The sequence below is a fragment of the Mya arenaria genome, chromosome 17, assembly GCF_026914265.1.
Source record: "Mya arenaria isolate MELC-2E11 chromosome 17, ASM2691426v1".
Lineage (NCBI taxonomy): Eukaryota > Metazoa > Mollusca > Bivalvia > Myida > Myidae > Mya > Mya arenaria.
In genome coordinates, this window is record NC_069138.1 from 5,679,322 (window position 1) to 5,706,467 (window position 27,146).

The 27,146-nt window shown below is 35.6% G+C and overlaps 3 protein-coding genes across 4 annotated transcripts; 1 reads left to right on the forward strand and 2 right to left on the reverse strand.

Annotated features, from left to right (window-relative positions):
• Positions 1–1,269: 1,269 nt before the first annotated feature.
• Positions 1,270–11,105, reverse strand: LOC128224023 (L-proline trans-4-hydroxylase-like). Of its 2 annotated transcripts, XM_052933618.1 has the most exons (10): positions 10,829–11,105; positions 9,715–9,796; positions 9,362–9,440; positions 8,687–8,797; positions 8,145–8,236; positions 7,322–7,412; positions 6,352–6,481; positions 5,457–5,608; positions 3,726–3,844; positions 1,327–1,533 (listed from the first exon to the last, which is right to left on the reverse strand). In XM_052933618.1, exons 1-10 carry the CDS (start codon positions 10,839–10,841, stop codon positions 1,530–1,532), a joined length of 873 nt encoding a protein of 290 aa, XP_052789578.1. In that variant the 5' UTR covers positions 10,842–11,105; the 3' UTR covers positions 1,327–1,529. The 2 variants fall into 2 exon arrangements, with proteins under 2 accessions (XP_052789579.1, XP_052789578.1); XM_052933619.1 differs by lacking the exon at positions 3,726–3,844 and having other exon boundaries at positions 1,270–1,533.
• LOC128224022 (arylsulfatase B-like) lies at positions 10,542–26,472 on the forward strand. Its single transcript, XM_052933617.1, has 9 exons — positions 10,542–10,721; positions 17,905–18,165; positions 18,668–18,854; positions 22,059–22,231; positions 22,790–22,901; positions 23,359–23,454; positions 23,895–24,144; positions 24,930–25,081; positions 26,065–26,472. Exons 2-9 carry the CDS (start codon positions 17,917–17,919, stop codon positions 26,340–26,342), a joined length of 1,497 nt encoding a protein of 498 aa, XP_052789577.1. The 5' UTR covers positions 10,542–10,721; positions 17,905–17,916; the 3' UTR covers positions 26,343–26,472.
• LOC128224024 (probable phytanoyl-CoA dioxygenase) lies at positions 12,003–17,514 on the reverse strand. Its single transcript, XM_052933621.1, has 8 exons — positions 17,337–17,514; positions 16,505–16,583; positions 16,075–16,153; positions 15,036–15,238; positions 14,363–14,453; positions 13,898–14,027; positions 12,896–13,047; positions 12,003–12,431 (listed from the first exon to the last, which is right to left on the reverse strand). Exons 1-8 carry the CDS (start codon positions 17,344–17,346, stop codon positions 12,321–12,323), a joined length of 855 nt encoding a protein of 284 aa, XP_052789581.1. The 5' UTR covers positions 17,347–17,514; the 3' UTR covers positions 12,003–12,320.
• Positions 26,473–27,146: the final 674 nt, after the last annotated feature.

Genomic DNA, 27,146 nt, shown 5'->3' on the forward strand with positions numbered 1-27,146 from the left:
TTCTTATATTTTTTAAATATGTATGTCGCATTTAATACAAAACCAATAGTAAATTTATTTTATTCAGTAATAAGCGACATTCAGTAGCAAGATATAATAAACATTTCTTTATTAATAATAGTTACGAATTCTTTTAAATACTGTTTTCTTTTGATGTGATATTTGGTGTGTATAGTTTTAATTTTACGTAATCATCTAGTACAATAGTCATCTATTTTAATTTTGCAATGTATCTTATATTACATTTAGAAATACAGGGACAAGCCCGGTGGTGGGAAATTAAAAAAACATAAACCCTTTTTAAGAGTTGAATAAAATAAAAATTGATTTAATGATTCCGTAAATTGGGGAGCATGCTCTCACTTTATATTGATATATTATAATATAATATGTTTAAAACTGAATTCCCTTTGTTCATGTCATCCTCAAAATGGTGTTTTGTAACCTGTATCACTTTTTTGTTGACTTCATTTGTCATAAAATAAATGTTGACATTTTGACCCAATTGTGCTTGTTATTTGTTGAAACGGGTTAAAAACTGCATAAATCGTCACCCCATTGCAATGACTATAAATATAAGCAGATATTTCACCAAGGGACGAAATATGTCCCTTTATCACTTTATTTGTTTTTAAGCCATTCAATTGGTGTGATTATATGTACCAGTTTCTACTAACTATATGCGAAATGACACAAAATGTATTGGCCTAAATCGGTAAATCCGATTCATTAGTCGGCCTGTCTGTTCAATTAATCGATATTGAAAATCCAACCGATTTTCCATCACTAGGTTTTGTACAAATTCCGCTCGCTTCCATGGTGGCCAGACACTTCGGTGGACAAAGTATTTTTCTCTGTAAATAGTACAGTAGAAATTTAAATTGATAAGTTAATATTTCTGCTACCCACCACGGGTTTTACACTGATCGCGGAAAACGTTACTGACAACACCGAGCATACTGGTGGAAAATAATGCGTTATTCATTAACTATAAAAAGGAAACAAACTGAGTTTAAAACAAACTGAGTTTATCTCCGATGCGTTATTCACTATATATGCATGTACGTACCTATCAATGAAAATAAAACGATAACCGTTACGTGTATACGTTTGTCGTTGTAAACAGTGCATTTTGATGTATGTATCTGCAATTGAAATATCGTTAACAACGATCAGTCGAAAGCTAATTAGGTGATCGGGAAAGGATAGTCGTTGAAGAAGACATGTTCTCTCAACCACTTGATTTTTGAAAAAAAAACATGTCACAAGACAACTTTACATTTATACATATATATGTATTGCTATATTAGTCCAAGAACACCAGGCTACAAGCTTAAGTCCATCTTTAAAACGAACAGGAATCAAAGGCGAAGGGTACATATGGCAAAGGAAACAAAACATTTCAATAGTTCAAAGTTATTTATCCTCTTCAGTTTTACTCTTTTCACAATTGGTTTCATCTCCCAGTTTGTGGAACCACTTTTCTGTCATATCATGGATCTCCTTGCATTCAAGAATCGCACCGTCCTTTACCTGCAATAACATGGGTATAGAGAAGCATGTTTGTTTAAATGAAACGGAGTTAATGTGCTTCCACAAACTTACTGTCTAGACTTCCTTAATAACTCCGACCACTGTTACAAATAATATAATTCTAATGAATAAAAGTACCGAAGAAAAGTATGGGTAAGAACAAAAAAAAAACAAAAAAAAACAATACAGCAGATATTTTGTGAGGTGTGTTCTTCTGTAGAAGTTGAAGATGAAAGATTATGTTTAAATTAGTACTTTTGCTAAACGAAATAAGAAACTTAAGGTTATAATTTTAAAATAATTTTAAATACTCATTGAATTGTAAAATGAGTTGATACTCCTAGAAAACTGAAGATGCCATTTTAGTAAAATGCGTGTATCATTGGGGAGAACTCTTCAACATCAAAGCTCACTTATATATAGTATACATAACGGATCTGGTAAGATTGTGAGATTATAGACATATAAACTAGTTTAAGCCCAAATAGACTCATTCGTGAACACATGTTTTACATTTGTGTATGTGAGGTTTATACGTCAGTGTCTCAAGTCCATGGTAATTAGGGCTCTTGCCTTGTGGACAGTTTATTTTTTTAAACAACTATGCTTGTGCTTGTGGTTTCCCTTGTATTGTTAATACAACGTTTGTATTAAATGGCAACGAAAGTAAGGTTATCTTAGTCACATGACATAGTGGTCGATGAAAACGTTCGGTAAAAGGTTTGGCGCTAAATTAGTAGGGCGAAAGGACTACTCAAAAATCAAGTTATATTACACTACTGTTATATCTTCCCCAGAAAATTCGTGAATGTTGTACAGTGGAAACTCACTAAACCGGACAAGGTCCGGACTGGGCAAAATTTCCGGTTTAGTGAGGATTCCGGTTTAGTGAGGATATGATGTACGGAGTAATTTTACTCAAAATATTAATTGAGTTATCCTTTTCAGGGAAGTTGATTTAATGCTTGTTAAGTATGTTTGATAGTTTAATTAACGCACCGCTCTAACTTAATTCAATCTTAGAAGTCTTAAGATAAAACAACCCTCCAAAATGATCACTTAATAAGCGTTTCTAGTTCTTTATTTTCAGCAACAAACAAATTAATGTTGCAATCAATTTTCTTTTCACAAGTTGGATGATCGTTTGATTATCGCGTGGCAGTCAATCCACAGCGCAATCATCATTATCGATTATCGAGTTAACACAACATCACAGGTGCAATATTTAACGACGCACCGGCTGTCAAAACAAAGTGACACGCGATTCGCGAATTCCTAATACGCAAAAACTTTTTGACATGTTTGGAAAAATATACGTCCGGTTTTGTGAAGTAAAACTACGTTGATAACGAACACATTTTCTCGATTTTTTGTCCGGTATCCGGAATTCCGAGGTTCCGGTTTTGTAGGGATTATTTTACATTGAAAATAGAAGGGGGAAATAGAGACTCTGAAAAAAGTCCGGTATCCCGAGGATTCCGGTTTTGTGGAGATCCGGTTTAGTGAGTTTCCACTGTACTTCACTTAAAATAGGAAACGCCATGTGATAAATACCAATTCAATGAGTGATTTCAGCTGGTCTCAGTGTGCGTCCCATCCTTGTTGTTGATTAAGAGACAAACTCAACAAATGGTTGAGTCATAATGACATATATTGATACATATAATATGTATTTGACAGTTATCATCATGTGCTTTAGAGCAATTTATTTTATGATGTTATGTGTATTTCAATGTTTTCCCAATTTTGCCCAAAATTCAAAATTGTTAACACTGATACCGACTCCATGACTTCGACCATACCTAAAGAAGCATATAGGCTAAATATGTCAACATAGATTAAGTTCATTATATGGGATGAAGTCCAGTAATGCAAAACAATTTACTTGTGAACAAACTCTTGATAATTATTGTGACTTATTGTGCCCGTCTTATAACCGATTGCCTGTGATGTCAAGATATCGTCAAGTTAATTAAACAATTTAAATATGAATGACAATGGTTAATTATTTAATTGCGGAATTGAATCTACAAAAGACATACAAACACCGATACATGATAGCTTTTGTATGTATTGGTGTAATCTAATATATGGCCTTAAACTGTAACATGATATACTGTTGTAATGATGGTTAAAAGTCGGTTCCATTCATCCCTTCTGTTCACTTGGTTCATTAACAATTCTGTGGTTACCTAGACACCTCTTGTTGTTTGACTTCTTCAAGAGATTTTGTCTCTTTTGTGATGGAATTGAAGGACTTTCCACTCATATCTTTGAACTCCTGACACTCCACCACAGCTGAATCGGGGACCTATAAGGGGAGGGAATGGAAAGTCTTGAGTGGATTGAATAGTTAACTCTGAGCTTGGGGAATATATGGAGGCGGGGAAAGTAGAAATGTGTATGGTTAAAGATGAGATAGAGGAATATATGGAGGCGAGGAAAGTAGAAATGTGTATGGTTAAAGATGAGATAGAGGAATATATGGAGGCGAGGAAAGTAGAAATGTGTATGGTTAACGTTGAGATAGGGGAATATATGGAGGCGAGGAAAGTAGAAATGTGTATGGTTAAAGATGAGATAGGGGAATATATGGAGGCGATCGAATGGAAATATTTGGGTAAATATATGCACGATTAAAATGAGATTAGTTCATATCAGGAGGGGATGGGATGAAATTTAATAGGTAGCAATTTCTGCGGGTAGAGATGAGATACGGGGAGATATAGAGGCGTTTGAAAGCTCATGGCTAGTTATCTTAATAGTAAACGCTGTGAGTGCGGCACTTGTTGGTAAAGTATGAGATTGGGAGCTATATTGGGATGGGGAATTTGGAAGTTATGTGGTAAAAATGTGTCTGGCTAAAGCTGATAGTAGGACTTATATGGTGGTGATGAAATAAAATTCTAAGGGTGATATGGTGATATGTACATAGTAAAACTTAGATTGATATCTTCAACTGGATTAAAATGGAACTCCTAATAAGATATTTGTATGGTTAAAGATGGAATTGGGAGCTAATTGTAGCCGAGGAAATGTTGATTGTTTTGGGGTTTATTTATAATTGGCTAAAGATGCGATTGGGATCTTACTGAAAATGGCGAGAAAATGGAATTTCTGGGGTCTATTTTTGATAGGCTAAAGATGAGCTCGGGGTCTTTATGAAGGCGAGGAAATCTATCTTTGGGTCAAACACGAGATGAATAGCTATATGCAGATGAGGAAATGGACATTTTTGTATGCATATGGAGGCAAGGGATGTTTATGGATAGACATTTGTATGGTTAAAGCTTGGTTGTGACCAATATGGCTTCGATTAAAATGAAACGACTGGAAAGGATTATTTAAATGACAAGGGCCTTGTTTGAGACCTGTGAGGAGCAGGAGAAGAACACATCTGCATTTGGTACTCTTTATGAGAAAAGTGGAATGTCTGGATATAAAAATAAGAGATATCTGACGGAGAAAGACTTAAAAAGTTACATTGATACCACATTTATTTGAGCATTTAAAACAAATGTTTTGTAAGATTGTGTGATGCAAAGGTTGCTAATTCTTCAAAGCAAAATAAATCATAGTATTATTGATTGATTTGAAAAAAAGAAAATCAGATGAAACGTATGTTTTTCGAATTCAAAGTGAATTAAAAATGTATTCATAGAAAACCTTACTGTGTTAAACTATATCGCATCGTGAGTTTATTAAATTAAAATGAGATACAATGCCCATTGTAGATCCTGCAAATGTTCTAAAGCATATATAGGCCAGTCCTGTCCCTACATTCTAGACAAGCTGGATATAATCTGGTTGGGAATGATAGCGAAGACAAGCATAGCAAACGAAGAATCATTTTACCTTCTAAAGAGGCGTGTATCTGGTTGGGGTGGTTACGAAGGAAAGCATAGCAAAAGGAATATTCTCACCTTCTGAAGGGGCGTATATCTGGGATGGTGATGCTCCTTGGTAGGGTTATTATCTGCCTTGTTGTAGGCACAAAGGAACGCCCAACGCCGGGCTTCGCTCATGTTGGCGCTGCTGCAGTGAAGCAAGTTGCAGTCGAAGAAAAGGGCATCGCCTGAAGTGAAAATATATCTGTTAATATACATTTTAGAAAGTAAATGGATATACTTTGTAATATTATACCATAGGGCAACGCCTAGTATTGTGTACATATATAATTTGTGTAGGGAATGGATAGTTCTTGAAGTAAAATTTAAGGTTAAACTTATGCATGAGAGGTATGTATGTGTTGTTCGTATGTTTTGTACGTGCGACGTGTTAGAACGTCCATGGTTCGATAAATGTAGTCAACGGTTCTTGTTGTTATAACATGCTCGATATGATACAAAAAAAGATAATTTAAACGTTTACTTTTACGCACTTTTGATGATCGCGGCTCATAAGAGGAACGAGTGATTATAATTTATAGCGAAGATAGGTACGGAAGATTGTTAAAATGGAGTATCACACCGGCTATTCCTATACTGGCGAAGGTAACGAAGCAGATTAGACCATTATTAACCGTGCAGGAAAATGAAACGCAATTGCAGTAGTTGTATTCAAGTATTCAATTCGAATTATGAAATATACATTGACGAGAAATATTACTTAGATTATAAAATACAAGTTTTTCTATTTTTCGTATTTTAGTAGAGCATATTGCTTACCTAAATAACATAATCTTCAAGTTTAAATCCTTTTCTTTAAAGGCCCCCAAGGTAGTTTACAATTCACTTTTTATAAATGACAAATGAGTCTATACCGGAATATGATTTAAGGTAATGATATTCTTTAGAGTACTTGCAGTCACTTTCTTACCCGCCACCATCTCCACAAACTGTAGTGGGCAGACCTTGCTGATCTCATCAACCCGGGAGACATCTGCTCCTACTTGGTTCCCAACCCTCACGTGGTCGATACGACCACATTTGTGCGATGATTTCAGCACCTGATTGAGAAGACAAACTTATCAATGTAATATGTGCATTAATAGATTGACATTATAGTGTAACTTTTTAGTAGTTACGTTAGAGGAGAACACTTGTGGTGGACTTATTTCCTGTGTCCCATCCCCCCTCAGGATTAGAAAATATACTTACTGGGAGTTTGGGCGGAGATTTGGCATTGGAAGCGTAGGTTAATTTGAATCCAAAAGACTGCTTTTTAGGATATCTCTTGCCCTGTTAACCATATTGACACGAATCGTTCACCTCGACATTTAAGGAGGACAAGTGCGCCACATCTGAATAAACTATTGCTCTATACTCGAATTTAAACTTCATAGTTATAGTTAGATTGTGTTATAAAGCTTGCTATTATTAATGAATGGTTGAACAAGTGAGAGATTTGGTACCAATAAATCGGTTTGAACCCCCAGTAAACTCTCCGTTTCGAAGACAGTTCCAAGGCAGTCACCAATACATTTGTTGCAAGGTAACAGTGTTTTTGTTCGGTATCTATTGGACTTTTAACGGTCTGTATTTAAGTCTGGCTAGTTTTATAATGTTCTAGACTTCTATACATAATTCAAACACGAATTTTAAAACTACAGACGCCACGAAAAATACTGAAAACAAATTAGGAAATCTCAGCCAAATGAAATATCATTCCGTGATCTAGTTTTAAAATGTATTTCACGAGTTGTTAGAAACGCAATATTCTTTTGGTTTAATGAAAATTCGTCAGCTTTATTTTGCTTCGACATAAAGCAGATATAATGCCAGACGGTTTTAAGCTAATAATCGGCCATATATGGCTTAGTCTCTTACGACAGGAACCCGCATAATACCTGCAAACAGCTGTTCTGCTTTGTACAGTTGTCGATGGCGATGAATACGGTCATCATGTCGGGAAACAGGCAGCCGTTGTTGTACCAATACCTGGGATGAAAGTGACACTCTAATTCAAATTCAATACTTACACATGTATAACAAACATAAATTTTGAGTGACAAACCCTCAATTACTTACTAAATAATGCATTTATGGAAAATATTAATGACTGATAACACGATTGACACCGTGTATTTAATGGTTGAAAGCGCAAAAACTGTAAATGATTGGTGAGTGCTAAAAGATTTAATGAGGTCTATTATCGTCTCATAAGAAGGTCATGCCTTGTTTTCTGCAACTTTCTTTAAAATTAAACTCGGTAACCATCATAAGTACCATTGGTTTCGACATTTATTCATTCGTTTCGGTATATTACAACAATTATATTCACCGTGGTAAATCTTATTTGAGAGTAAGAGTGCATCTTTAAAGAAAATGTGTATGGCAAATCATATTGTTTGCACACGCCTAGTATATGTATGTATATGTTTGTCTTGCTAATTTTACTACACTTCTCATTCAACAAAGGCAGCGTGTGTATACCACGTGATAAATTGCGTCATAAATGCTACGTCGGAAGGCAATATTTTGCTTTAAAGGGAGACTTTAAACAAACATAGATTTACTATTGATTCCGGATGATTAGTGAAAACATACGCCAAGGCCCATGAAGGCCGGAAATTGAGCCCGGGATGCCTTGATGAGAAGCGAGTGGGCTAACTATAGCCCTTACTAATGAGCCGATTAATTGAAAACTAAAAACACAATTAAGGCGTTTACCCATAGTCCTGGTGCCAGATGTGTTTGCCGCCAACTTTCGCAGGCTTCTTCATTAGCTTTGTATGGTAATGGTAGACCTCCCCACCGAGCAGCTGGTGTGTTTGTATATTTAATTACAATAATGTTAAACAACTTGAAACAAGATCAATAATGTATACTTTGTTTTACCGTGGTACACTCAGAAGTTGTATATTGTAATTATTTCAACTTAACAATAGGCTGTTGAGAAGCTTGACAATAGAAGCTTATTAAAGTGGTAATTAACCTTAGACAGTGGTCAGTTAAAAACAAACTAAGACGAGAGTAATTTTCCCTGCCTAAAATCCAATTATCTGATTAGCTTGTAAAACTAGCAAGCCAATTATGCGGCCGCAACGTCTTATCATTGTTTGTCATGGGACTTATAAAATAAGCGTGAACCCAGGCCCTGGCGCCATTTTTCCATAAAGGTGGCGAATTAATAATCATTATGTATACATTTCTAAAATGCAAATGTCATAAAAAAAGTTAATAAACAATAGTGAGCAAAATAGAAAGTTCACCTTTTCGCAACTCCCGGCTACTTTCTCACACCTACCAACCATTCCAGTGACGTCATTTCCGGGGTGATTCCAGAGGACCATGTGTGCTTTCTTCCCTTCTCCGTCATCTACCTGTGATTAAAAATACGTTTATTTGTAGACTGAACATGAAAATAACACTATAAAGTACTTTAGAATTTAGAATTGTCATTAACGATAGACATGATACTTGAAACAATTGTGTGCATGCTAATCAATTTAGTTGCTTAATGAGTTTTTTAATCATAGCTTTATCACAGCAATGATGTTTTATCGTAGAGTTATAACATAAATAATGTTTATATTGTAGGTCTATCCAAGAAATGGTGTTTTATCGTAGATTTATAACAGCAATGGTATTTATTGTAGATTTATCACAGTAGTATCTATTATCGTAGGTTTATCACAGCAATGTTATTTTTATCGTAGATCTGTCAAAACAAAGTTTTTTTTATTTGTTTGTTAATCACATCAATAAAGTTTTATCGTAGGTTCAACATGGTTGTTAAATTATTGGTACCAGGTCCATCACTTAATATGTTTTATATAAATGAAACAACGGATTGGGCGGTACTCTCTTTCCCGATCACCAAGCCATATTGGAGAATTCCGAAGGACCAGAACGCAAACAAATACACACAAATGGTGCTACGTTACCCCGTATGAGTGGTTTAGAATTGGTCCTTCGATAATTGCTTTCTCAATGTGTGCCACCTCTTCTGTTGAAAACAGACCTCTGAAAAGATAAGACAATGAGAGCATATTAAGCGAGATTCATACCGTTTGGGTCAAACTACTTTTATCAAACCCACAAATTAGGTTCATCATTGAATCAATATTTATGCTATTAATTTATTTGGTAAAACATATAATACGGCAATAACAAATATTTCGAAAACTATTTATATATTTTTCCTACTAGGTTAAAACTAAAATAAAGTTATTTCAAATGATTTAAAAAAAATTATAGCTATTTCAATTAGTTTAAAACTGATTAAAACTCTCTTTACCTGACGAGTATGTAGCCATCTTCCTTATAAGCGTTTTTCATTTCATCTGTGATGACGAAATCACCACCCTCATATTTGAAATCTAGAGAATCAACCGAAACTAATAAATCATTCAGTAGTCATGTACTCAACTTAATTATTACCCCACCCACATGGCCTAGAAATAATCTGACATTTTATTATGTGACATAAATAAAAAAAACGTGCATAAAACAGTTTGCTCATTTTTATCTGTTCTATATGAATGAGAATCATTACATACCAATTGATATAACGTCGAACCACTCTGATATGAATAGTCATAAGTTTTAAACCAATGAATAATTCTAATAGTCACGAGATAGACATGAACTAACAACTACACGTGAACTTGAATTCTGAATATATTATATAGTTCAACAAAGCAAGAAATTATCGATGGCTGTTCTAATCCGATTTGTTCCTCTAGTTGTCGAGTACGTTTCGTTTACCTTGACGCCGTAGTTAAATAAAAACTACTCGAACTACCACTTTCTTTTTACAACTTAATATATTAAAAAATACTAGCTAAATTATGGCGCTTTTTTACCGTGGAATTAGTGGCCACGTAGCTACGAATGCACAAAAAACATTCATAAAGGCATATACTTTATATCTGTACACAACTCATATGCTTTTTATGTTTTGATCATTTAAGTCAAATGAGTTAAACCTATGAAATATTGCATCTACCTATAGTATGTGCCTTTAACATTTTAATGTGGATTTTAATACATATAAATTTAAAAACCAGTTGAATTTACATAAGTTTAATTATAAGCATATAGCCCATTTTTCACGCTTAAAGGTTTTCTATTGTGAGGAGTCCGGATATAATGTGGATGAAATTTGAAACCCAAGAGCCCAGTGTAAATATAATTGGCTTCAAATCGTTAACTTCCGTCATTCAATACAGTATACAGAATAAATAGAATACCGGCAGCTGTTATTGACCCAAATACATGGACTTAGTAGTGTAAAGAAAGCAGGTAAAATTTATATATAAACATATTCTCATATTCGTTAGTAGATATTACAATTCTTCAGTATATATGACAAATATAACATTAATATGCGTATTAAGAATTAAACTAACCTCGAAGACTCATCTTGTAGAAAGAATATGCACACTTTTGATAACTCAAAGGTTAAAAACTAGTGGTTGGTCTAAAAACTAAAAACATCAAGTAAAACTAGTGTTATCCGTTTAAAAGTCCATGTACAACTAGTTTGATCTCCGTCACATCTATATCATGTAAATTTAAAATAAACTCATTATTGTTCAATGAATATTTTATCTCAAATATATCAGATAGTATGCATATCACTGAAGTGTGAGTTTATTTTACATTAACCTCAATTTATACACACTAACTAAGGGAGGTTACTATAAATAAGGACAACTATACTGTATGCAGATAATCACGTGACACCTCTCCGTTTACAAATAATTGTGTTATTTGCATGCTATTTTCAGTTGAGCTGTTACATATATTTTATAAGTTAACACTTTATTTTATAATACGGTATGAATAGGGTTTTAAAGGCGCACAATATAACTTAAAGCCATTTTAATGCATTATCATGTTTAACTCATTTGACTGTGTTTATACATATATTTTCCAATGAGTGTGGAACAAGTTCTTAACAAGTATAAGACACTTGATGTTGACACGACTTTACCTGATAGTGTGTTGGTGTGATGTGGGGGGGGGACACTTCCGGCTTTGTGACCACACACCAAACGTTGCTTTTCCAAGGCCGTAATCGAACCTTAGACGTTCAAAATGCTGGCAGCTTGATTGTACGTCTTCCGAATTACATTTTAGTTAAGGTATATTAAAATAGGAATAGCACTAATTTTAATTCCAAACATAACTTGATGGTATGCTTTAGAATAACCATATGGTTTTCTTTAAAAAAGCCTAAATGTATTGTTCATGAAAGAGTTATTCCATACGTTTCTGTGTGCTAGCTATATAAATTCCTACTGAGTTATTGTACGACTAGCATACAGCTTTTACTAGCGGAACCGGAGGGGGCGGCGGGTGAATCCTTTAATCGTTTATTTTAATTTCAATATAGAAAACAAAAAAATACAAAAGGATTACGCCTCTAAGTTACCCCACTTACCCAAACTTTGGGATACCCCCCTATCATTCATATATTAACTTTGCTGGACACTGTGTTGACTGCAAACTTTGTTTAATACATTATTTTCAATGAAACAATATAAATATCCTCGATGAAAGAAAACAAGTCTTATCGGATAAAATATGAACTGCATTTATTATAAAGACATTGGAAGACAAAGACAAATGTAACAATTTCTTAATCTTGGAAAATATTCGAAGTCCCTTTAGGAAAAACAAGACAAGCATAATCATTAAAAAAACGCGCACCTTGCGCTTGTGCCCATATGAAGGTTCATGTAAAATTATACTAATTAACTGTTACAAATCACATAATACTGTTTATCAAATATAAAGGGCCGCAAGAACATGTGCTATTTTATTCATTCCGGTGGTTTATATCGATTTATCAGTGTAATATAAATAATAGATGAAAGATTTTGGATCTGTTTTTCATTAAGCTTTGACGTCTTCCAACAGCGACGTTTTGTCCACTCCTAGCGGCATGAAGTCTTTGCCTTCCACGTCAATCATAGTAGTGCACGAAAGAATGGATTCATCCGTCACCTGTAATTAGGAATATAAGACTAATACACGTCCCCGTCTATTCTAGCTAAGTTTCTATCCATGCTAGCACATATAGCAATAAAACACAGTGTGGAGTTCACTTTTACTTTACTTGGCTCAAACGCATTTTGAACTTACTTGTAATTCCAATTTGGTTCAATGTTTACAAACAAGGACATATTGTAACTCAAGTAATAAATCCAATTTAGGTAAGTAATAATCCAACTATATTTTGTATAATTGATTTAGCTAATCTCAATTATTTTATATTTCGTTTAATTTTTGTGGTATCTACATTCGTTTGAGCTTGAAGACTTAAAACGGAAATGAAAATATCTTTATGAAAATCACTAGAAACTATTTCATATTTCGTAAAAACAAGATTTAAGAAGACATTTAGCTGAATGAATTACGCTACATAAGCTTTTCTTTGTTTGGAAACTTTCATTAAATTGGGACCTAACCTTTTTCAATGGAGTGTATTGCGGGTGATGATGCTTGATAATGGGGTTATTGTCGGCCCTGTTATAGCAACAGAGTAAAGCCCATCGGCGCTTGTCGCTCAGATTGGCGCTGCTACAATGCAGAACATTGCAATGCATGAACAACGCATCCCCTGGAAATAAATAAATACAACGAGTAATATAGCAATGCTACCGCTGAATCAGTTTCCATGTTTATGCGATGTACAGCATCCTCAAAGGTAACGAACTTTCAAACTTGAATGTTTGTATTTTAACTAAAAATTAAGATGCCAAAAATGTGAAAGATTATTGAAAACTATTCTTTGTTGCATATAAACTTTCTAATTATTTTAGTGATTGGAAATATAAGATATTTTTCCGATTTTAAAAACAATAATTTGATTTTGAAAATCCAATGCCAGAGGGCTTAACATAGAACAGACCAACAGGCTCCAGAAATCCATTATATTTATGCGAAAAGCTACAGAAACAAGCTCAGTAGCAACAATAATTTTAAACATAAACCCGGTTTAATGGTATTGGGTAAACGCTAAAGACATAGAACATAAAATCACAAACAAGAAACATGGAAGAACAGCACAAAACTCCATAAACAGCACAGTGCATACATACTATACAAAAAAACTAGGCCAACAGCAATGGTGACATTCAAGACTTGTTCGGGAATGTTGAAGAATTATAACATAAAAGGAACAATTGCTGGTGGAAATGTTTGCGAATTGGTACAAATTAAATGCATACATTTTACTGATCAGAGAAACTTGGCTTAAATTGGCAAAAGCTGCATCGATGTTTTTGGAATTCATGACAAAACATATAAACCTACATCATTCAGGTCAATATAATTTCAACATTTGTTAATAAGCGTTTGTCAAGTTATGCCTCCTTAATTACATTTTCCACAACTATATTTGTTTTTTTGTGTTGTATTTTTTTTGCTAATATTTCGCAAAGATACCGGCATCCCTTGTAACATATTACCTGACTCCATCTCCGCGAAAGCCAATGGGCAATGTTTCTTTATGTCTTCAATGCGGTCTGTGTCCGCTTCAAACTGACCACCTAATCTATGATGATCTAGCCGACCACAAAGATGCGACCCTGGTAAATACTGGAATAGGTTTTTGATAATATTTATTTATTGTTTTCAGTTAACGAAATAATACAAAACGTCCATTCAGACCCTAGAAGATACTAGACTAAAATTTCGATGGAATTTCGATACCTTTCATTGCGATTTCTGAGTTAAAGAATTAATGAAACTCGATTGTTATTTATGTTATACGAATGTATCAAGCGAGTTCGAAACATCAGGCCATTTCAGTAAAACTTGAGGAGTTGGAAATACCAACCTATAGATGTGTAGTGCTGCCTTTATCAAACATTATATAATAAAACTTAACATAGTTCTAAAGCATAAATTTACATAATACAAAAAACACCGACCTGTAAGCATCCATTAGCTTTTTCACATTTGTCCATGGCGATGAACACTGTTATCATGTTGGGAAATAGGCATCCGTTCTGGTACCAATACCTGGAAAGGTTTTTATTCGTGTTAAACTGAATAAAAACAGTCGAGACAAACGCTTTGCCTTATGATTAGGCTTAACGACGTGAATATTATGCCATCTAGTCCATATATCTTCAAGGCGCCTAAAAAGATTAACGCAAAAAATATATTTTTGATTTTAATGCGAAACGCATTTGACTGTAATGATTAATAAATAGTACATAAGAGTTGTGTACACACAAAACAATATTAGTTATAATTTTATGTTGTTGCTTTTTAACTGGCGAATATGTGGCCACGTAGCTTTTGTTTAAAAAACAAATCATTTATAATGGCTAATATTTTATTTATTTTAAATATACTGCACACAAATCATTTTTTATCATGATAGTCAAATGAGTTATTAATGGAAATTAAAACATTTTTTTTGCATAAACCAAAATATAGAAAGTAAAACATGGATCAGTATAGTCAAATGAGTTATGAAATGATAAATTAAATGCATTAAAATAAAAAAAAAAATAAAAAAACAACATGTTTTTGTATCAACCTAAAGTGTGTGCTTTTAATACATTGGTAAAGAAATGATAAAAGTAAAACATGTACCCATAGTCCTGATGCCAGAGATGTCTTCCGCCCTCTCTTGGGGGTTTCCCCATCAATTTAGAATGGTAATGATACACTTCGCCTTCAAGCAATGCTTCACACGTGTTCACCACTTTCTCGCACCTGCCAACCATTCCAGTGACGTCCTTTCCGGGCTGGTTCCAGATATTCATGTGCGCCTTTCTACCTTCCCCGTCATCAACCTTTTAAAGAGTTTGATCTATTGGAGTTTAAAAGGACAGCGATCTACTGTCGCCTCATAAGTTAGAAATACCGTGCTTTCTGCACCTTTTTTTTAAATTATACTCGGTATCCTTCATAAAAACCATTGATACGACATTAATTCATCATTTTTGGCATATTAAAACAATTGTACTAATTGTGGTTAATCTTATTTGGGAGTAAGAGTGCATCTTACATGTTTTGTTTATAACATTTATTCATTGATTACCTACAGATTATATCTATTAGGATATTATGGCAAAAACGTATAACTTGATTAAGGGTCGCAATATAACTCTGCAATAATTTGTCAGTTTGATAAACCAGAATAACATGTTTGGTATAGTAATGACATAGTGACGTCGACAGTAAAATGTGTAAACGACTTGCTTTTTATAAAACAAAACAAAAACAAAATACAAAAAACAATGGATTATTATCCTACACAATTACACAACAGCATGTCTACGTTCAACACAATAGGGATTTGACGTTTATGTAGTTAGTGAAAATATAATTTGTTTATCAAAAAGCTCTGATTTCAGCATAATTTCAGACTTTAAAAGGTTGCCAACATGTGGTACATCGTTTTTAAAGGTAGAAGGGCACTTGTTTTTGTTTACCCCTGCATCTTAAGAACACTGAGGCGAAACTATAAGTTTAACATCACTTTAAATGTACTGCACAGCAATCAAACACAGAGTACGGAATATTTAAACCTATAAACAATACAATATTGAGATCAAGAGAAACACAGAGTACCGAATATCTAAACCTATAAACAATACAATATTGAGATCAAGAGTCTTATATCTACCCCTCTCATCGTCTGTTTGAATTCTGGAGCCTGCATACTGGCCATGATATAATCAACCTCTTCTTTGCTAAGGAGGTTTCTAGAGAAGAATATCAATTTCATGATTTAATTAAAAGAACTACCACTCCTCCAATCATTACAAATCATATCCTTTATCAAAACCCCTTTAAATCTTTGAAGAAAGGACCAAGTTTTTGTCATTGTTGTTCGGAGGGAGGTGTAGTTTCCATTTTACCATCATCATTTGAACAACGACATTCATATTATATATTTTATCGGATGTTCTCTTTACAAATGAATACTTAACATAGCTATAATGTATATTTGTCGAAATGTAGAAAAATGTATTTCTAAACATAGTTACAATTCAGAATACCCATAACCCTAGCTTAATCGAAATATTACTTTAAAGCAAATATAAATCTTTTACCTGACCATGATGACTCCATTTTCATTAAACTTGTCCCTCATACCATCAGAAACCGAAAACGGTGTTTCAAAGTTATATTCTGTAAAATCAGAGTAAATCCATTGCAAAACAAACAAAAAATGAGATCATTCATTAGCTGAAGAGTAATGGAAGGGCGCTGCACCCTGACCTTTTTCAGTTGCACGCTTCTGCCCCCATGGAGACCAGCATTGGTACCCTTCTGCCTTTATAGAAATAAATGCTCAAGACAGTCAAATATTGCTTTTGTATTGCGTACAACTTCTAATAAGGTTATAATTGCATACACACTTTACATATTTAGCAGTTGAAACCATATATTACTTATATCCTCATATTAAATGCACAATTTCTTATATTTTCGGCCAAATTCCTAATGTTCAAGTTCTTCATAGCCAGACTCAATGTGGCCCCTTTTACCCTTAGCACCCTGTCCCTTTTCTACAGCACCCTTTCATATTTAAATCTTGGCAAAACCCTAACATACTGTAACCAACAGCAAGGCGTCTGGTTGCTTTAAACTCTTAAGAAACAGTACTGAAACGTGAAAGGTGCAACATTGCCACCGCCTCCCTCCTTCAAACCCCGCCCCGTCATCAACTTCAGCAGTATTCTCAATTTTAAAAACATCAAGACAATATATACCACACATTATGGCTAAATATTGTATTATTATTTGTAAAGCTGTTCAGCTTACCTATAACATAATTATGTATTATGATTACCTTAAAGAATTAATGTTAACAATGATTTACCTTATTAAAAAATTATCATAGATTTATTCATTGCATGAAACAAATATATATTTAATTACCGTATTCCATGATAAATATACCGAATGTTTTAGAATATTAAACACACCGCCTTAAATTAAATACGAACAACCTACATTCGCTGTTTACACTATTAAATGCAATTTGCTGATAATTCATCATGTCAAGGTCATTAAATAGGTCATAAAATAAGATAACATATTTTAAAGTGCATGCATTTATCATGAAAACTATGGGGAAACAATATATTACCATCTAGACGTACGTTATGCTCTTGATTCATATGCAAACTTTGGTTGCAAAAGGGAGAAATACCGTGTTTTCTGCACATTTCTTTCAAATTGAACACAGTATCCTTTAAAAGAACAACTGCATTCGATATCGTTTCATCCTTTTCGATAAATATAAACAATTGAAGCAATAATGGTTATGTTTATTTGGGGTTAAGAGTTCAAAGATATTACAATATTACATCATCACTCACCATTTTACTCGAGCGTTAATGGTTTCATGGTCTTGGGAAATCCACTTGTTCGGCTTGGTGACCTTCAACCCAAGCTCAACTCAAGTAACGTGCAAAAAACAAATGACATGTTTTGTTCATTTCAGATATTAAACAAAATGGCCCATCGACCTTTCATCACCTATTTTATCGTCTACCTTACCATACACAAGATCAGCACGAAGCAGCCCCACATATTGCTGATCGTTGCAGACGACTATGGATTCCACGATATTGGTTACCATAACCGCGACTTTCAGACTCCGAATTTGGACAAGCTCGCTTTAGGTGGTGTTCGTCTCGAGAATTACTATGTTCAACCGATTTGTACTCCTACAAGAAGCCAGCTGCTTTCCGGCAGATATCAAGTATGTTTGTTTAGTTAATTTAATATGTTTCAGAAATAGAATGAAAACTGCAGATACAAGCCCTGTAGTAGTCGAATATAAAAAAAAAAAAAAACCTGTTTAAGCTTAACATTGAAGATAACATAAATTACGCCCAATTCCGTTTTTAATAAAGACAAAAATACCATACCAATACGGATCTTTCATTGCTATCACAATTGCTATGCATAAAATGTTTATATTAAGGAAGAACATTTTTGACATACTCCACTGAATATATTCATGAATATTTTACTTAGTGTTTACTTAGTTCTTTAAGCTCACTTGGCAGAAATGAACACCGACAGCTTTTAAAATCACGCACGAGTCCGTTTTATGGGCGAAATCCAGTACTTGTGCCCCTTTTGTGTGGCTATTAGAAGATACCCCTGGTGAAGATCGAACCCACACTCTATTTGAGGTGGACACATATACCAGAAAGCGACTCTCATCCTCGAATAATGTAATAATTGCTGTTTTTCAGATTCACACAGGTCTACAGCACAACATCATATGGCCAGATCAGCCCAGTGGTTTACCACTAGATAGCCCAACACTTGCTGATAAGCTCAAAGAGGCTGGCTACTCAACACATGCTGTCGGAAAATGGCATCTAGGCTTCTATAAAGATGATTATATACCGACGAACAGGGGCTTCGATTCTTTCTTTGGTTAGTGTGGTAAGATTTTATATGTAATCTTAACACAAAAAAAACTAACAGGAGTTAGCCAATCACTTGATCAAGATTTGAACTTAAGGATTAAAGCGCAACAACTGCTAAGTGTATTTATAACTGAAGTATGTCTTTTTTCTGACGTCGGGCAATTTTTTCTTGTTTATAACTGGACTGTTTGTTTAAATGTTCTATAGCAGTTCGTATTTCCCGATTGAAAGTATGCCTAGGACGTAGCTATTTCACGTATCGCATATACTATCACAAAAATACAGGCGGGCCCCGTTGTCTCGAGCTACAATGGACAGGCAAAAAAAGAGCCTCGGGAAATTCGAGTCAAGCGGGAACGCCTTCAGTGTAAAGAAATCGGTCCCTTTTATCACAAAAATACAGGCGGGCCCCGTTGGCTCGAGCTACAATGGACAGGCAAAAAAAGAGCCTCGGGAAATTCGAGCCAAGCGGGAACGCCTTCAGTGTAAAGAAATCGGTCCCTTTTATCACAAAAATACAGGCGGGCCCCGTTGGCTCGAGCTACAATGGACAGGCAAAAAAAGAGCCTCGGGAAATTCGAGCCAAGCGGGAACGCCTTCAGTGTAAAGAAATCGGTCCCTTTTATCACAAAAATACAGGCGGGCCCCGTTGGCTCGAGCTACAATGGACAGGCAAAAAAAGAGCCTCGGGAAATTCGAGTCAAGCGGGAACGCCTTCAGTGTAAAGAAATCGGTCCCTTTTATCACAAAAATACAGGCGGGCCCCGTTGGCTCGAGCTACAATGGACAGGCAAAAAAAAGAGCCTCGGGAAATTCGAGCCAAGCGGGAACGCCTTCAGTGTAAAGAAATCGGTCCCTTTTATCACAAAAATACAGGCGAGGCCCGTTGTCTCGCGTTACAATGGACAGGCAAAAAAAGAGCCTCGGGAAATTCGAGCCAAGCGGGAACGCCTTCAGTGTAAAGAAATCGGTCCCTTTTATCACAAAAATACAGGCGAGGCCCGTTGTCTCGAGCTACAATGGACAGGCAAAAAAAGAGCCTCGGGAAATTCGAGCCAAGCGGGAACGCCTTCAGTGTAAAGAAATCGGTCCCTTTTATCACAAAAATACAGGCGAGGCCCGTTGTCTCGAGCTACAATGGACAGGCAAAAAAAGAGCCTCGGGAAATTCGAGCCAAGCGGGAACGCCTTCAGTGTAAAGAAATCGGTCCCTTTTATCACAAAAATACAGGCGAGGCCCGTTGTCTCGAGCTACAATGGACAGGCAAAAAAAGAGCCTCGGGAAATTCGAGTCAAGCGGGAACGCCTTCAGTGTAAAGAAATCGATCCCTTTTATCACAAAAATACAGGCGGGCCCCGTTGGCTCGAGCTACAATGGACAGGCAAAAAAAGAGCCTCGGGAAATTCGAGCCAAGCGGGAACGCCTTCAGTGTAAAGAAATCGGTCCCTTTTATCACAAAAATACAGGCGGGCCCCGTTGGCTCGAGCTACAATGGACAGGCAAAAAAAAGAGCCTCGGGAAATTCGAGCCAAGCGGGAACGCCTTCAGTGTAAAGAAATCGATCCCTTTTATCACAAAAATACAGGCGGGCCCCGTTGGCTCGAGCTACAATGGACAGGCAAAAAAAGAGCCTCGGGAAATTCGAGCCAAGCGGGAACGCCTTCAGTGTAAAGAAATCGATCCCTTTTATCACAAAAATACAGGCGGGCCCCGTTGGCTCGAGCTACAATGGACAGGCAAAAAAAGAGCCTCGGGAAATTCGAGTCAAGCGGGAACGCCTTCAGTGTAAAGAAATCGGTCCCTTTTATCACAAAAATACAGGCGAGGCCCGTTGGCTCGAGCTACAATGGACAGGCAAAAAAAGAGCCTCGGGAAATTCGAGCCAAGCGGGAACGCCTTCAGTGTAAAGAAATCGGTCCCTTTTATCACAAAAATACAGGCGAGGCCCGTTGGCTCGAGCTACAATGGACAGGCAAAAAAAGAGCCTCGGGAAATTCGAGTCAAGCGGGAACGCCTTCAGTGTAAAGAAATCGGTCCCTTTTATCACAAAAATACAGGCGAGGCCCGTTGGCTCGAGCTACAATGGACAGGCAAAAAAAGAGCCTCGGGAAATTCGAGTCAAGCGGGAACGCCTTCAGTGTAAAGAAATCGGTCCCTTTTATCCAGTTTGAGACAATTAGGAATTCGAGCCGTGGCTCGAACTCTTATGTAGCTTATGCAAACACAATTACTGCTTTCACTACACAAGTGAAATATATATTTGTTTTATAACATTTCTAGCTACTATGCTGATTACGTCTGAAACCAGAATGGATCACATAGAGTTTGAAACAGGCATGTTAGGTTAAGCGTATTATGAATCACTTCATGATTCAATTAGAGAAGGAGAGATCTTGCCTTAACACACATTATTTGTAGTACAACCTTTCTACCATTAGTGTGTTTTGCGGGCATGGTTTTGCTCCTTTCTTAATTTGTTTTAAAGTTTCTTAACTAAAGGCGAGACGCACTACACTCACAACCTTTCTTATGACAATCAGTTTGGCAGTCCAAACCATTACCTTTGCTATAACAATAAGTGCTGCAATCCATGTTTGGCAGGTAATGTTTGTTTTCTTTCTTCTTAAATTTGTATCCAGGTTTCCTAACTGGAGGCGAGACCTACTACAATCCCTGCCTTTGCTATGACAACAAGTGCGGCACGGACATGTTAGGCAGTTATTGTTTTATTCCTTCTTTATTTTGTTCCCAGGTTTCCTAACAGGCGGCGAGACCTACTACGCCAACTACCTTTGCCTATGTCATTCAGTGTGGTATCCCGTGCCTTTTCAGGTGTCCTAGCTGGAGGCGAGACCTACTAACCACACTGCTTTTGCTATGACAAGAATTGTGGCAATCCGTGTTTGGCAGACACTGTTTTATGTCTTCCTTCTTTTTTCGTTCCCAGTTGTCTTTAGTGGAGGCAAGACCTACTACATCCATTATCTTTACTATATCAGTAAGTGGAGCAACCCGTATTGTTTTCTTTTCTTTACTGAATGCAGGATTTACCTAACCCGCTACCTTTGGTATATCAGTAAGTTGGGCCACCTGTGTTTTCCAGGTTTCCTAACTGGAGGCGAGACCTACTACACTCACTACCTTTGCCATGATAATCAGTGTGGCAATCCATGTTTGGCTGGCATTTTTTTCTAATTTAATTTGTTTCCAGGTTTCCTTACTGGAGGCGAGACCTACTACACTCACTATCTTTGCTATGACAACAAGTGTGGCACGGACATGCGCGATATGACCCATCCTACAGACGCTTACAACGGAACCTACTCCACCACATTGTTTGCTGAAAAAGCGATAGATGTTATCAATAACCATGATGAAGACAAGGTTTGTTTTGAAGTTAAAAATCGTCCATAAATTCTCCTTAACCATAAGTTGTAGTCGCTTTGCACAATATGGATGGGTACAATTTTCACTTCAAATTTTAAGAAAACAACAACATTATTAAATTTTAGATGTAGAATCTATGATATAAATCTTGTATAAAATTGAAAAATAATTTTCAAAATCATTTGACCAGCAAAAATGATATTTAATGATAATTTTTGCATTTGCTATCTCGATGAAAAAAATTCGTCTTTTTTAGGGGCTTCTGAAATTTCATTCCTATATACTGCAATTATTTTATAAATAAACAATTGCTCTGAATTAGAGACTAGCTCTGAGAAATGATTTGACCATATGGAGAGATAAAACAACCTGGTGAAATAAATTTAACTTTCGCACATGCCTAACACAGATTTGCCAACTATAATATGATTTGGGATTATATAACTATTCAGCCAATTTTAAATTCATTTAAATGAAAAAAAAATGTTTCTACAGCTTATTTTGTTTCTGAGTGTTTGAGCCATACAACTTACATAATATGGTCATAAATTACAGCCCCTATTTCTGTACGTCCCTTTCCAAGCTGTGCACGCTCCGATGGAAGTACCGGAGAAATACATGGAGCCTTATCGACACATCAACGACAAATTCAGGCGTATATACGCAGGTGATTCCATTAATTGAATTTCCAACTTCAATATTACACTTGTACATGTACGCAAAAAAATATTTTATTAAAGCTGCACGCTAACAGATTGGCTGTAACTAACGTTTAGTTAAATAAATAACTTCTATTATTCATTTGTTTGTAATCTTTGAATTTAAGCCATTTTGCGTAATAGTCTAGAAACCAGTGATACAAGTCAGCTGAAAAAAGATCAGATATATAAGTACGAAATTTGATATTTTATGGCTAAGAGCCTAAATAACCATTTCCAAACGATTGAGATCTGTTCTATTGTGAGTTATCTTTTATGACTGAATTGAAGGCATTGCTACCGGAATCTGCTGATTAATATGAAACGAAACCAAAACTGTTGAATGTGTTTTAATGTGTACACAATATTTTGAAATTGTTATTTACTTTACAAAAAAATCGTATTGTATCACATTTTTACCTCCAGGTATGGTGGCGTGCATGGATGAAGCCGTTGGGAATATAACAGAAGCCATGACAAAGAGGGGGTTTTGGGATGACACTGTTTTGGTTTTTACTACAGGTAAATGACTCAAAGTTAATAATAATAATAATAATAATAATAATAATAATAATAATAATAATAATAATAATAATATACTTACAGGGACAAACCTAGAAGTCAATTATGTAAAATATAAACTATGTTTTGGGGCACAAGACAGATTATATTTGCATCAATAAACGCTGTGGTCTTTCTGTGGGGATTGCTCGTTTATGACTCTAGTTCAGTGTCGTATAATGGGCCTTTTCGTGTGTCTTAAGATAGAGTTAAAATATGAATTTTGACTGCAGGACTTGTCCCTAAAGTTTTAATTTATATTGCCCCTGTAGTTTTCATTGACTTTTGTGTGATTGTCCATATAATTTTTACTTGATCGATAGCTTGAATAGACATTATTGTGTTTTAATGAAATATGTAAAAGAAATAGTTCCCATCATGACAAAAGTTTCCACTTCCAGATAACGGTGGCGAAATTGCTGCTGGGGGCAATAATTACCCTCTCCGTGGCTGGAAACATTCTTTGTGGGATGGAGGCATGCATGCAGTTGGGTTTGTGCACAGCAAACTGATTGGTTCCCAGATGACTGGATCAGCTACCATGGAATTGATGCATGTAACGGATTGGTTCCCGACTCTAGTTAAGTTAGCAAAGGGAAACCTGAACGGAACCAAACCTCTTGATGGATTTGATCAATGGGCGACAATAAGGTGACCTGAACATTTGTTATTTTGTGATTTTGTCCTGTTGAATTAAAGGGAGACTATGCAGATTTACACTTGAAACATTTACAAAAGAAACGTATTGTTTTAAATCAATATAATATTTATTTCATTTGACTTTATTTGTCAAAACATAAAAATAGGCATATGGCTTGTGTACAGAAACAAAAAGAATTAGTATTAGTGATAATTTGGCGCTTTAAAGCCCATGTATAAAGGCTAATGGTTTTACATGTACATAAATTAAATGTTTTTTTGTTTTGTTCTGAGCATTAAAGTGAAATGTGTTAAATATATTAATACATTATATAAATACGTTTTTCCAATTTAAAAATACTTTCCTGCATTAACCGTTGTTATTTGGAACATAGATGCATTACTAAAAGTGTATTGCTGATTATTCATAAAATATTTGCTCTAAAACACGAGTAAATAATGAACTTTTTAAAACTTATTTGAGATGTAATTTTCCACGAGCCGGAAATAGAAATTAAATCTACGTCATCAACTACTATATCAAAACTTTGTGTGAGGGGCGTTCCACGTGTAGCGGCGTAACAAACACTCTTTCTAAAAAGGGGGTATTTAGAAATATTGATTATAACACCAATAGTACTCAGAAAATAAACATAAAAGCAAAGAAAATGTGTGGATTTCAGTGTAAGCTTCGCCACTCTACACATATATATTTTTTCTATGACACTCGTGTAATAAAATACGATCTTACACTAAAATAATCAACAAATATCCTCTATATCAATTTCTATTGATAGTAACGCAGGGGACAGTCCACGCCAAGAGATACTACACAACATAGACCAACTCTTCAAACCCTCGGGCAGACCTCTCTACAATGGCACCTTCGATACAACTATAAGAGCGGCTTTGAGAGTTGGAGACTGGAAAATCATCACAGGCGACCCAGGTAAACTATGAATTGTGTACGCGTTTTTTTGTCAGTGACCACCCATATTGACATTTGGCTCAGAGATTTGGCTTATCACAGAATGTAACGGATTCGAAAGAGTACATCTTGAATTTTGTAAATATTTTCTAGGAGTTCTGTAAATAACTGTGTGGCCTTAGATGAATGTCGGGAAGTATCACTGCATATGGTCTGTTTTTCAAAATGTGTTAAAATAATTTGTGTAATATATTACATATACCTGAAGACAGACTTCCACGGATTTCGTGTATTATAATTGAGCCCCCCTCCCCACGACTATTTAATAAGGCGTGCCTGGGCAACTTAAATTAAAGAACTACTCTTTTGGATTGCCCAGGATGTTAGAGATATGAATATATTTATGCACCATTTTAAAGCTAGAATTACTGATTGTTGTTGGCAGAAATGTAGAGATGATGTTGATAGCTCCTCACGATGTGATACACATACATATTATAAGTCTTTGTTCCAAAATGAATTCCTGTTGATGCATGTGTGGTCTTTCCATGTTGTTTGGGGACGTTGTTTGTCTCTCCTTTGGTGTCTATTAAGTTTTAGCATTGTGCCTCTATACAGGGCATTTGCTAAATGTATTTCTACTGGGCTTGTCCCTAGGGTTCTTTATTTGGCTTGCTTTATTTGAGTGAATACGTTCACTCTCCACTACAACAGGTAACGGAAGCAGTATTGTCTTCGTTAGATATCTATCTACTGGAATTGTATATGAAGTTTACTCCCCTCTACAACAGGTAACGAAACCAGTATTGTCTTCGTTAAATATCTAACTACTGGAATTGTCCCTGAAGTTCAGATCCTCTACAACAGGTTACGGAAACTGGATTCCTCCGGAAAATTTGACATTATGGCTCTTAACGGGGTCTTCATTTAATGTTTGCTTGTCCCTGTAGTTTAACTTGCCTCGGTTATTTCAAAGTTATCATATTCACGCTCCTCTATAACAGGTAACGGAAGCTGGATTCCGCCTCCGGAGTACGGTTTGCCAGTAAGAGATGCTCACGAACAAACGACTGGACTAAACGCCAAGAACCTTTGGTTGTTTAACATTATGAAAGATCCTACGGAGCAACATGACATGTCCGAAACAGAGCCAGGAATAGTGACAAAAATGTTAGATAAGCTTAGAGATTACCAGAAATCTGCGGTACCGTGTGTGTATCCAAAGCCGGATCCCCGTTCGGATCCGGCAAAACTAGGTGGATTTTGGGGACCTTGGGAATAGCGAACGTATTATTGTATAATAACCGAAAACATATTTTTTTTTTCAAAATATATACTTGCTTAGTACAACAATATTTTTGGTATGTATTGCTGTTATCATTATTATTTTGATTATTAAAATCCACTCTCTATTGTTTCTTCAATCTTTACCAAACTACCTCGGATATAGATTACAAAATGACACAGTGGTATTTGGATAAGAAGTCGGATTTGACTGATGCGATTGGAACTGTGTTTTGAATACCCAGCCTTATGCCTTAAATACATAGTTTAACTTCCGCCCCAAAATCCTGTGTAATGCAAAAGGTTTTGTTTTTTATTGCTTAGAAATATAATATTGCAAAAGCAGAGATTTGCCCTTGTGATCTAGTTGTTAAGCTCATGTGACCTATTTTCAAACTATTTCAAGATTTCATCGAGGCGATTTCTGATTACGTTTCATGAACATTGGAGTGGAAATACTGTCTCCGCCCCTTTACAAAGTTTTTTTTTCAGATTTGACCATATGAACTTGTTTTTGATCCCGTGAGACCCTGTTGTTAAAGTTTACCAAGATAACATCAAGGGGAACATTCTGATCACAGGTTCAACAAAGTCTGACTAATCAATACCAATAGTTGGTTTCGGACACCAAGATTTGACCCCGAGTTTTTTTTTCTGACCTCAAGTTTCATTCTAGTCTTTTATTTTATCAAGGAAAACGTTCTGATTCAATTTCATAAATATAGGACTAGTATGCTACCAAGACTTTGTTCTAAGATTTGACGTAGTGACTTAGTTACGGACACCACATGACCTATTTTGC